Below are 12,669 nucleotides of genomic sequence, written 5' to 3'. Positions count from 1 at the left end.
ATGAACCTGTACTCCAAGGTCTCTTTGTTCAGCAACACTCGCCAGGACCTTATCATTAAATGAACAAGTCTCACTATAATTTGCTCTTCCAAAAGCATTACCTCGCATTTATCTAAATTAAACTCCATCTGCCACTCCTCGGCCCATCTGATCGGGATCCCGTTGTAATCGGATGAAACGTTCTTTGCTGTCCACAACACTCCCAATTTTGGGGTCATCTGCAAACTTACTGCATGATCTATGGTTTTTGGGGGGGGGGGGGGGGGGGGGGGTTGACAATCTAATATCTTTTCTGCATTGAGTTGTCCAACAGCCCATTAATCTCCTTGCAATTCTTTGAAGAATGGACGGATTTAGACTTTACGCTGTCTAGATCACCAAGTTCCAAGAGATCACGGCAAAGTGATAGTGTTACTGAGCCACTAATCCAGATTAATGCTCTGAAGAAATCGGTTGAATTTAAATGCAATTAATACATCTGGAATACAGACATCAGTAATGGCAACTGCTAGAACAATCAGGGATTTTTGCCAAATTCCAACTGACTCACTAATGTCCTTCAGGGAAGGAAATCTAATGCCCTCCTCAGGTCTGGCCTAGATATCAGTCCAAACCCACAGCAATGCGGCTGAACTTTAAATGCATCTAAATGGCCTACAAAGCCGCTCAATTCAGATGGCAGTCAAAGATGGGCAATAAATGTTGGCCTGGGAAGTGACTCATGCATTCCCTGAGAGAAGAAAACAAGATATGAACATAGGAACATCAAAGAAAAACACAGGTCATTCAGCCCATAAAGCCTGGTCCATCACAATAAGATCATGGTTGATCAGACTTTCCTTCCTGACCTCTATAGCTCTCAACTCCATTTACAGATCAAAAATCAGCCTCTACTGCAGAAGACTACCCCTTCTTTTCAAAAAAGCAGCTTTGTGAATCTTCTCCAAAGCCCCTACAGTACTCATACATCCATCCTTAAGTAAGGAACCCAAAACTGCATACAGTACTTTAAGTATGGTTGTCCCAAAACTCTGCATAATCGTAGCAGAACTTCAGCATTTCTATTCCACTCCCTTACAATGAAGGCCAAAATTCCTTTCACCTTGAATAGTTGAAGAACCCTCATGCTTACTTTTGGCAATTCTTTTTCAATACTACCCAGAACCCTCTGTACTGCAGTATAGTGCAGTCCTTTAAATAATTTTCTGCTTTGCTCTTCCTCCCTGCAAGGTCAACCATCTTACAATGATTCATATTGTACTTCATCTGCCAATATCTTTCTGCCCATATAAATTTGCAGATTGTGTTGTCTTCACAATTTGCTTTGCTGTGTATAGTCACAAATTTGGCTAAAATAATTGGTCTCTTCAACCAAGTCAATTAGTTCAGGCTCCAGCCCAGATGTCCATAGCACTCTTAGTTGCAGTTTGACAATCCAAAAATGATCTATTCATTCCAAATCATTAACCAATTGTCTATCCATACCAATATATTATCTCAACATGATAAACCTTTATCTCAACAACTAAACTTCTTCGTGACACATTATTAAATCTCTTTGGGAATCCAAATACAGCACAGCTGCTTCCCTTTATCTAATATACATGTTACACTGCCAAAGAACACCAATAAATTTGTCAAGTAACACTTGCTTTTCACAAAACTGGATTGACTTTGCTATGTTATACTGTGATTGCTAAAAACGCCCAATGTCTACTTCAAAATAGATTCCAGCACTTCCCCTACAACAGATGACAGGCTAACAGACAAGTCATTTCCTGCTGTCTCCCTTCTTTGTTGAGTGTCATGAAGCCACATTATATTTCAGTGAGTGTTGAAAATATAATACAAAACCTCACTAAACTAAATAGAAATCCTGTGCATTATCCAGAAAATGATGAAAGACTCACATTGTCCTGGACACCCTTATTACTAAATGAGATCAAAACTTGCTATGAGCCTAGTTAGCCTAAGTCTTTACCAGTCACTCCCAACTGACCCAGCATGTATTATATTGTTCTTTGCTTGCCTCTCCCGACAAAATGCAAAGGGAGACATCTTGACATCTGGTCTCTTCACTGGTTGTGGGTTGATTGGTGGAGCTGTTAAATCTCTGACTGAGCCAAGAAGCCAGCACATGTATGCTGCATATCAAAATACTTTCCCTCCCTTGCACAACTAATGCCCCCAAAGGATTTGTAAAGACCGAACAAGTTAGGATAATAGGTAGATTAAAAAAGTACATTTAGGGTTCATTAACTTCAATGCAATCCTATCATACCAATTCCTCATTTTATTCCTGCAGCTCCAGAGAAGGTGGTGAACTTCCAAAATTCAGAACCTCAGTTCACTTCAGAGGCACAGTAGAATGTAAAGCACAAAGGTAGCCTAGTCCAGATGGCCATCAGTTCTCAAACACTAATTATATAATAAGTAGCTAACAATATACATCAGGTAAAAAGTTTGAATCCATAACTGAAGTTAAAAATCATACAACACCAGGTTATAGTCCAACAGGTTTAATTGGAAACACTAGCTTTTAGGCATTGCTTCTTCATCGGGAGGTTGTCCATCTGATGAAGGAGCAGTGCTTCCAAATAAACCTGTTGGACTATAACCTGGTGTTACGTGATTGTTAACTTTGTCCACCCCAGTCCAACACCGGCACCTCCAAGTCATAATTGAAGTTGTTTTCCTGAAGCTTATTTACCTCAATTACCTTGCCCACCAACCCTTTTCAACATATTCAGTGGCACACATCTACCTGTTGTGAGTGAGGTTGCAATAGATCAAGAAGGTCTCGCCATTTTCATACAGAACGTAAAGTGGATAGACTTGAACCTCTTCTTTGGAACGACGCCCAGGGGCAGAAGTCAAAGGACCAAAATCAAAAGCAACTGCAGTCTCCCCGAGTGATGCTGTATATGATCTACAGTGATAGAGACACACAGAATCACAGACTTATTACAGTACAGATGAAGACCATTCAGCCCATTGTGACTGCACCAGCTCTATTATCTAGCACCAATCTTCTGCCTTCCCCTAGATCTCTGCACACCATGACCTTTCAATGCCCTTTGAATACTCAAGTAAATCCACCTCCACTACTTTTTGGGCAGTGCATTCCACAGCCTAACCACTCATTGTTAAAGGCTCTTCCTTCATCACCTCTACTTTGTTTGCATATCAGTTTGTATTACCTTCCTCGTTCTTGAAACATCATCCCCTTTCTAAATAATTGTACTTGAGGAAGAGAAATAATTTGCATATATAAAAGGAGGAGGCAGTGGCAGCTCTAGCATAAAAGTAGTGAAACCCAGATAAGGTCCAATAGCTCGTGAACATCTAGGAAACAGCAACCATAACATCATTAGTTCAAATAAAATTTTAGCAAATACACAATCAAAAAGAACTGATCTAGAAAATTAGCTAATTTCCAAAATATAAGGAACTGGCCCAGGTAACTTGAAACACAATAAAAAGCACTGCATAAGCAATGGTACAAGAGCAGGGTAACCACTACTGGACAAGTAATCCAAATGCCTAGATTAAAACAAACAAGAAAATGTGAAACAAAGCCATAACAGTTTACATAGAAAATTGGAGCAGGAGTAGGCCATTGAGCCCTCTTCAATATGACCATTGGTCATTCAAGACTTGAGGATCAGTTTTGTTTTAAATTTGGAAATAAAACCTAATTTCAATAGCTGTCAGATTTATGAACATTTGGTTTCTACAGCCATGTGCCTTAAGGTTTCAGGTCTTTCTGTGCTGTAATCACTAATGCCCAAATGCACTTCACACAAGTTCATCTGAAACAGGCTCACCATTAGCTAGGTGAAGGTAGATCCAGCAACTTATCAGTGCTGCAGTAAAGTGTCAACCTAGATTCTGGGCTCAAGTACTAGAGTACAGTTTGAATACCAATCTCAACTTTTCAACCACAAAAATATTATAACTAGAAATCATACAATTCAAATTCAAGCAAATCTCTTTTCATTTATGGACTACTCAGTTCTTGTCCACCTGTTCTCTCATTAGAGAGGGACAACTGGTGGTCATTTAACCCACAGGGGATCATGCCTCAGATGAGAAGAGAGATTGAGTCAGTCCTTCATGGTAACTTCAGTGCAGGAATTAAACCCACGCTGTTGCCATCACACTGCATCATAAGCAAGCCATCTATCCAGCTGACTGATCCCCGGATGTACTTCTGTAGTAGTTTGTCAAACATGCAAACAAAAAAGCCACACAATTCACCCATAAAAAAGTATATCCAATTTAACTACACCACTATTGAAAATTCTGTTTCAATATGTTCAGAAATCTTTAGGGGGGGGACAAAAGAGAAAGCAACCAAGTACACTAATCTTTAAAGATGAAGCTCAGGTGGAAAATCTTCTTAGAGAGACATGGCAGAATATGGGTTTAAAGTTTGGGAGAAGATTTGTAGCCCGGGTGCTCGTTGTTGCGGTTCTGTTCGCCGAGCTGGGAATTTGTGTTGCAGACGTTTCGTCCCCTGTCTAGGTGACATCCTCAGTGCTTGGGAGCCTCCTGTGAAGCGCTTCTGTGATCTTTCCTCTGGCATTTATAGTGGTTTGAATCTGCCGCTTCCGGTTGTCAGTTCCAGCTGTCCGCTGTAGTGGTCTGTATATTGGGTCCAGGTCGATGTGCTTATTGATTGGATCTGTGGATGAGTGCCACGCCTCTAGGAATTCCCTGGCTGTTCTCTGTTTGGCTTGTCCTATAATAGTAGTGTTGTTGTCCCAGTCAAATTCATGTTGCTTGTCATCTGCGTGCGTGGCTACTAAGGATAGCTGGTCGTGTCGTTTCATGGCTAGTTGGTGTTCATGGATGCGGATCGTTAGCTGTCTTCCAGTTTGCCCTATGTAGTGTTTTGTGCAGTCCTTGCATGGGATTTTGTACACTACGTTGGTTTTGCTCATGCTGAGTATTGGGTCCTTCGTTCTGGTGAGTTGTTGTCTGAGAGTGGCTGTTAGTTTGTGTGCTGTTATGACTCCTAGTGGTCACAGTAGTCTGGCTGTCAGTTCAGAAATGCTCTTGATTTATGGTAATGTGGCCAGTCCTTTGGGTTGTGGCATGTCCTCATTCCGTTGTCTTTCCCTTAGGCATCTGTTGATGAAATTGCACTGGTATCCGTTTTTGGCGAATACCTTGTATAGGTGTTCTTCTTCCTCATTTTGCAGTTCTGGTGTACTGCAGTGTGTTATACCTTTGTGCTGAATTCTCTGTTTGTGTTGAATTTGCGGTAAGACTGTTTGTTCTAACCTTTGGACTCACAGCAGAAGCAGTAATGCAAAGGTTAGAACAAACAGCCTTACTGCTAATTCAACCCAAACTCTGGGTCAGATATGTGGATGACACCTTTGTAATCATTAAAAACACAGAAATAGAGAACACATACCGGATCATCAATGCCACACTCACAGGAATCCGATTCACGAGGGGGGAAGAAAAGGACAACCAACTCCCATTCCTAGATGTGATGGTACAGAGAACACTGAACGGAGAATTCAGCACAAGGGTACACAGGAAAGCCACACACACACAGACCAAGTCCTGAACTATGAAAGCAACCACCCCAACACACACAAAAGAAGTTGCATCAAGACTCTATTCAAAAGGGCCACAACACACTGCAGTACACCAGAACTGCAAAAAGAGGAAGAAGAACACCTATACAAGGTATTCGCCAAAAACGGATACCCGTACAATTTCATCAACAGATGCCTAAGGGAAAGACAACGGAATGAGTATATGCTGCAACCCAAAGGACTAGCCACACTACCATACATCAAGAGCATTTCCGAACTGACAGCCAGACTACTGCGACCACTAGGACTCATAACAGCACACAAACTAACAGCCACTCTCAGACAATAACTCACCAGAACGAAGGACCCGATACCCACCATGAGCAAAACCAATGTAGTGTACAAAATCCCATGCAAGGACTGCACAAAACACTACATAGGGCAAACTGGAAGACAGCTAACGACCCGCATCCATGAACACCAACTAGCCACGAAACAACACGACCAGCTATCCTTAGTAGCCACACACGCAGATGACAAGCAACATGAATTTGACTGGGACAACAACACTACTATTATAGGACAAGCCAAACATAGAACAGCCAGGGAATTCCTAGAGGCATGGCACTTATCCACAGTTGCGATCAATAAGCACATCGACCTGGACCCAATATACCGATCACTACAGCGGACAGCTGGAACTGACAGCTGGAAGCGGCAGATTCAAACCACTACAAATGCCGGAGGAAAGATCACAGAGGCGCTTCACAGGAGGCTCCCAAGCAATGAGGATGTCACCTAGACAGGGGACAAAACGTCTGCAACACAAATTCCCAGCTCGGCGAACAGAACCACAACAAGAATATGGGTTTATACAGGAGATACCAAGTATAAAATTGTTATTGAAAATATACAAGGCTTTGGTTTGATCATACCTTGGATGGAGAATTGCATATTCTGTGAACTACATTATAGAAAGGATATTTGAAACATAGAAAGTATCAGCAAACCCAATGAAAGACAGTTAGGAAAAAAAATAAAAAACTTCACTCGAAGAAGAAAGCGTAAAGCAGAATCTAACAGGCTACATATGGGGGGTCTAGAGAGATATGGAGTGAAATAAGGCTTCCTCTGGGGCGAGTAGTAATTTAGGATTTTTTTTAGTTAAAAATCAAGTTTTCTGCAGGCAATAAACTTGAAGTATATCAGCTCAGATGGGCTTATTGACAGCACTATTATTGTCAATAATGTGGCAACTTATGCAGAGAGAAAAACAGTTAACAATTCAGGTCAGACTTAGTAATTCTGTGCAGCAATAAAGATTGTTAGAAGTGTTGGCCTTCATACAAGATGATAAGCCCTACATGTCTACTCGAGTGAACAGAAACTGTTGAAATGTTTTTGTGTTCATTGGCTTTGCTGATGCTTTCCAGGTTTCAAAATATGCTTTCTATAAATATAGTTCTCAGGATACAAAACACTCCACTCATGGCATAATGAAACCAACATCTTATTCTCAACCAATTCAAATAAATTAAATTAATTTATTTCACAAATGCTTGACAGAACTTGCTGCACACAACATTGCTGTTGTATTGGCCTACATTATAACAGCACTTGCCACTGAATGCATTGGGTTGCTAAGGACAAGAAAGAAGTTACACAAGTATAGGTTCTTTCATCATAGAACAGATAAGTTTGTGATTTCAGCAGATAATTAAGTGATAACACTCATAGAAATAGTAACAAGGATAAAGTAAACCATTGATAATTTAGTTATTTGAGTCATGGTAGGAAGTGTCAGTAGATGGAAAGTACAAGTTGGCAAAGTACTCATATTTAAGAAAAAAAATAACAGCACAAAACATATCCACAGAACAAGCAAAATGATAAACATGTTTACCTTGATGTTGATACAATATTTTCCTCTTCACACTGAGTAAGGCTAAATGTGTTCACTGGAGTCTGTGGTTGTTTTAAGTCATATAACCTGTGATGACAAAATTGAAGAGTTATGGGAAGAGAACTGAGCCTGGTTGCATTATTTTGGTCCTCACCAAGGGTGTAAAACAAAACAATGAGACACACACAGTATTAACATTACATGCACCTATTTAATCCACATTAAACCTACCTTCCATCCTGCCCTAGGAGCATGCTATCCCAAGCTTTCAAGACCACCCTGTGCAGTGGTAGTGAAAAATCAGCTTTAAACTGTGGGCCCATGGTAAGCAGGATACCAGCAATTTTACTGACACACATGACTCTTAATTGTACAGATGTCCACCTGAAACAGCTTGCCCAAGACATGCAAAACACCCACATGAAATTTTGGACTGGCTGAAAGGAAGGGGAAATAAGTATATAGCCGATAAACATTTCATTCCCAAAAGATGGAATGAACATATTTCTTTGATGGTTTTAAATGCAGACATGAATTTGAAGTGCAAATAGTGCTTGGTGATTTAATGACAGAATAGCCAAGTTACAGAACATCAATACGAAGCAATGCAACTTTTAGATCAAACAGTGTTTCACATTACCTTATAGAATTGTCAGAGGTCAACATAACAACATGTGGTTCCTCAGTTTCACTGGGGTACCAAGCAGCATGCTTCAATGTCAGTAATGTCGAACTAGTAAAGAATCTTTCTGCTATAGGAATTGTTCTGCAATTTCAAAAGAAAAACATTTAGTGCCCACAATATTTGCTTCTTTACAAGTAAAGAGTACAGATACAGATCTTAAACAGTTTATAAAGAAATGCTGTTTGTCAATTGATCCAGTAAGGTCAACAGACGAACATAAGTAGAGGTCAGAAGGAATTTCAAGCTGCCAATAAATTGTCCCTGGTCAAAAAAAAAGTCGCAAACTAAATCTTCAACAGGATGCTGCACCCCTCTAACTATAAATATTTCAGCTCAATTGTAGTCTGGATTGTCATCAGACTGGGATATTTCAGAAGCCAATTTGATAATTGGCAGCATAACTAGATTCCACTGAAACCATTTGATTAAAAAAAGACATGAAATTATTTTTTTCTTAAAAAATGTTCTAAACAAAATAGATCAAAAGGTTGCTTTAGAATAAAATATTTAGGACAGCAAACCTGTGCTATGTGCAGCAAAATCCTGGTTTACTGGGCAGGAAAATATTCATCTGGTAAAATTATTTTGGACTCCAAAAAACAATACTTTTTTTTTAACAACGTAAATAACAGTGGTTTAGTTATTCTTTCATGGGATATGAGCATCACTGCATAATTTTGCTTGAACTAAATGTCAGAAGATTACCCGAATCCAATTATCCGAAGGAGATCGCGAGGTCTCAATAGAAACATTACATAAAAGACATGTTCCCAACAGTGATTAAACAGGCATTCTCTAAACGACTGACCTCCCGCCCCCTCTCTCCCCAGAATTCTAAACCACTCCTCCCCCCCCCCCCCCCCCACCACCACCACCACCACCAACTTCCACAGGTAATCTGACCAACATTGTCCTGTGCAGGGCAAATATGGAACCTGTCAAAAAGTTGCAGAAAAATGTGAGTGCACGCGCGCGCTCTATTTGGAGACTTACCCCACAGCAATCTTAATATTTGCGTCCAGTCTGGCTGCCCCAGAGTGGGGACAGGGCGGTGTTGGATGGGGTTGAGGGGCGGGGTGCAGTGTTGGGGGTGGGGGTAGGGGCTGTGTCAGGGGGTGGGGAGAAGGTGTTGGATGGGAGCAGTGTTGAGGGGACGGTGTTGGAGGCAGGGGGCATGGTTGGTCTGCAAGGGATTGGGGAGGGAGTCTCGCGCGCTGTGCACTTCTGCAGTCTCCTGAACGGGGAGCAGGCTTTAAGAACTCTTGAGCCCCAGAGGAAAGGCATTTAATTGATTAACCAAATGCTTGATTATCCAAACGAAAAAGTGCCTGCACATCTCGTTCGGGTAATCGTAGGTTGCCCTGTATTTATCATAAGAATTTCGAGTGCACCAACCATGGCTGTATTTGAACCCATGTCTCCAGAACATTAACCTAGAAGCCTGGATAGCAAATCCAGCGACTTCACCACCACAACACCATCGCCCCCATGTGGTGTAGCACAGACTTAATACAAGTGCATGAAAAAAATACACACCATTTATCTAAACTGATCTGAAAAAAAACATGTGAATTAACATGGAGATAAAGGGAGATAAAGTTTGATCAATTAAGTTTTAACAGAAGCTAAATATCTCTGGATGATTTCAATAAATCATTGCAAAAGGAAAATACTGCTGATACTGGAAACATTCAGCAGATCTGGCTGCATCTGTGCAGAGAGAATGATAAATATTTTAGTTTGCGACTTTTCATTGAAGTTTAACAAAATATCATCAGTCTGAAACAGCAAATTTATTCCAACTTATAACCGAGGTTCTCTGAATTGTGGAGTGTTTCAAGCATTACTGAAAATAAAGCAGGAAAGCACCAGATAATTGGCAGGTCTAACCGGAGAGAGAGAGAGAATCAAACCATTTCAAATGTGTTAGGACTCTACTTCGGGAATGGGTTTTGAGTCATATTGGACTCAAAATATTAATTGTTTCTTTCTTTCAGATGCTGTCAGACCTACTGACTTTCTCGACTCAAATCTTGAGCATCCACAGTGCGGTGCTTTTATTCCACCTTTACTTATTTTGCTTTTGTTACAATGGATTAACTGTTCTTTTTCTCAAAAAAAGGGCCTTTTTTTCAATTTAATCATGGAAAGAAAATACTGACATAGCAAATTTTGTTGAGTGACTTTTGAGAGAACCAGGAGTGAACTAGCAGTTACTTTTTGCAAAGAAGAGAGCTAGTAATAGTTCATAATTCATGCTTTTGGTATTTCCCCCATTCCTTTGGAAATCCAAGAGGGTTTAAACTTCTTCACTTAATTATTTTCCATTGAGTGATGTACCATCACAAATACCAGGGCCTCATCTGAAATCATTTAACTTTTTCAAAAAACAAAAATCAGAAATACCTAAACACTTACCGACAATTAACCCTATTTGTTCCACCTTCAAATTCAGACCTCTTTCCCCACCGCTGGGGTAGCTCCAACACCATCATGCCTTTAGTTCCAATGAGTAGTACATGATGCTGAGTTGGACTGAGCAGAACTTCATTCACTTCAAATAGTGGTGGATTTATACATAGCAAGGTCTGCAGGTTAACAAAATAAACAATCAAACTTCAATGGCATGGAAATGGTGCATTTATGTACATCAAATATCTTACATCTGATAATGTGATTCAGGTCTATTTCATGTCTAAGGTTTAAAATAGCACAAGAACCAAGGGTAAGGTTAATATTATAAAGGAAAAATAAATAATTGGATAAAATATTTACATAGTACTTTAAAACTCATTAAGGACTGTAAGATAGTCCTTACAGTTCATTTCAGATGTGTCATGGCTGCAGCATGCAAGAGATACAGGGCAAATACATCTGTAGTAGGTGTATGCAGTTCAAGCAGCTTCAACTTCACATTTGAGCTGGAAATCAAGTTGCAGAATGATGACACATTAGTGACAAGAAAATGTTTCTGAATATTTTGTATCACAAGGCAGTCCCACCATTTACGATGGTCTTCTGATTTGACCAGTAGGAGCATGGCTGCAGCTGAGGGAAATAGGGGAGCATGAGGACAGAACTGCAGGAGCAACAGCCTTAGCAACTGTCCAGTAGATGAACACACCACTCAACCAGATCAGCAAAATGGAAAGCAGTGGTAGTTAGCCATGGTATAATAACATGGTATTAACTCGATTCCCTGGAAAGAAAGGTGGCTGTCCAGGGCCAGGACTTTTTTCATCTGTTCAGGTCTGAACAATCTCACACTGTCCTCCCTCTCCCCCATTGGCTGGTACCTGGTACGATTCGATGTCGGCGTTCAAGCTCCGAAGGTTAGTGGTGTAGAACACGCTTTCGTTCACATCCCAGAAGAAAAGATCACTATCAACGCAGAAGACGAGGTTTTTAGCCGGATCGTCCGGGTGCCTATCACTCCTTTTGAGTCGGTCCAACAGGGGATGATTGAGTAACTCCCCCCACCACCGCTCACACACATCCGCCATCTTCCTCAGGACCGCCTGCAAGTGCGTCACTATAACAGACAGCCAATGGCAACCGAGCAGAGCCGCCCACGTGACCAACATCCGGGATACTGCGCCTGCGCGGTGGCGGGCGTCATGGTGACGGCTGACGGTTGAACTCCGGCTTCGATGCTGACTCCGGGCCATTGGGAAGGAGATGGAAGCGGAGTCCCGACACCGGGTTCTGTATAAGACCCGACCTGCCCCCTGGAAGGAGGTGTACAGGAAGGTGAGCGAGTTGGCTCCGGAGGAGGCCGTTAGGGCTCTCTCCGCCATTCAGTAAGATCAAGGCTGGCCCGCCTGTGGCCTTCGCTCCCCTGTCCGCCTTAACCCGGGGTCTCGGGTCTGTCTGCCTCCGCCGTGAATATCTCCATCGGTTTGCCCCTTTTCTGGGGATGAGTTCAAACTCTAATGATCCTCAGAGAAGTGTCACCGAACTATTCTGGTGCATTTGGCTTGTATCGACTCTGTGTCAATCCTCTGCTTTTTCCCCATATTCCTGAACGTCATTACTACCCAAATCCACCGCCTCCATTGAACACGCGTCCAGTGTATTTCCAGACAGTGCATTTTACACCATAACTTACTCATCGTATAAAAATGTTTTTTTCTCACATCACTCTTCCTTCATTTGCAATTGGCTTTTGAATAAATTTCTCCTTATCTGCATCTTAAATCAGAGCCATTTTAGTTTTGAACTCTGTTCTGGCCAGATGTTTTAATGTTCTGGCTCAATGTTTTAAATTACAAGTGAGACAATCCCAGTCTAGTTATGCTTTGTATATGTCAATCCCTTCAACCCAGCAATTAACCAAGTTATGTTTCTGTGAAAAGCTTCCAATGTAAGTACATCAATATTCAAGCAGGCTAAAATTGTATACAGCACTTGAGGTGCAGTTCAGGCGTGTATGCTGATGACCCCTAGCTTTATGTCACCTATCTTTGAACCAGTGTTACCATAAAGCTGCAAGTGTGCACATAAACCCCTTTTGCAACATAGAATTC

At 41.2% G+C, this 12,669-nt stretch overlaps 2 protein-coding genes across 5 annotated transcripts in view; one reads left to right on the top strand and one right to left on the bottom strand.

Annotated features, from left to right (window-relative positions):
* nup88 (nucleoporin 88) overlaps positions 1–11,648 on the bottom strand; it is a 49,672-nt gene extending 38,024 nt beyond the window's left edge. For both annotated transcript variants that reach the window (XM_060848035.1, XM_060848036.1), the window contains exons 1-5: positions 11,440–11,648; positions 10,562–10,731; positions 8,099–8,224; positions 7,459–7,545; positions 2,765–2,929 (exon numbers count right to left, since the gene is read on the bottom strand). In XM_060848035.1, the coding sequence (XP_060704018.1) occupies positions 2,765–2,929; positions 7,459–7,545; positions 8,099–8,224; positions 10,562–10,731; positions 11,440–11,646 (755 nt within the window). In that variant the 5' untranslated portion in view covers positions 11,647–11,648. The remainder of the gene's footprint in view (positions 1–2,764; positions 2,930–7,458; positions 7,546–8,098; positions 8,225–10,561; positions 10,732–11,439) is intronic.
* A 91-nt stretch (positions 11,649–11,739) lies between these two features.
* Positions 11,740–12,669, top strand: part of rpain (RPA interacting protein) — a 30,020-nt gene continuing 29,090 nt past the window's right edge. For all 3 annotated transcript variants that reach the window (XM_060847988.1, XM_060847987.1, XM_060847985.1), the window contains exon 1: positions 11,740–11,893. In XM_060847988.1, the coding sequence (XP_060703971.1) occupies positions 11,822–11,893 (72 nt within the window). In that variant the 5' untranslated portion in view covers positions 11,740–11,821. The remainder of the gene's footprint in view (positions 11,894–12,669) is intronic.

This window comes from Hemiscyllium ocellatum, chromosome 31 (genome assembly GCF_020745735.1).
Source record: "Hemiscyllium ocellatum isolate sHemOce1 chromosome 31, sHemOce1.pat.X.cur, whole genome shotgun sequence".
Classification (NCBI taxonomy): domain Eukaryota; kingdom Metazoa; phylum Chordata; class Chondrichthyes; order Orectolobiformes; family Hemiscylliidae; genus Hemiscyllium; species Hemiscyllium ocellatum.
Note: the sequence above shows the minus strand (reverse complement) of the source record. Positions and strands in the feature narration are given on the sequence as shown.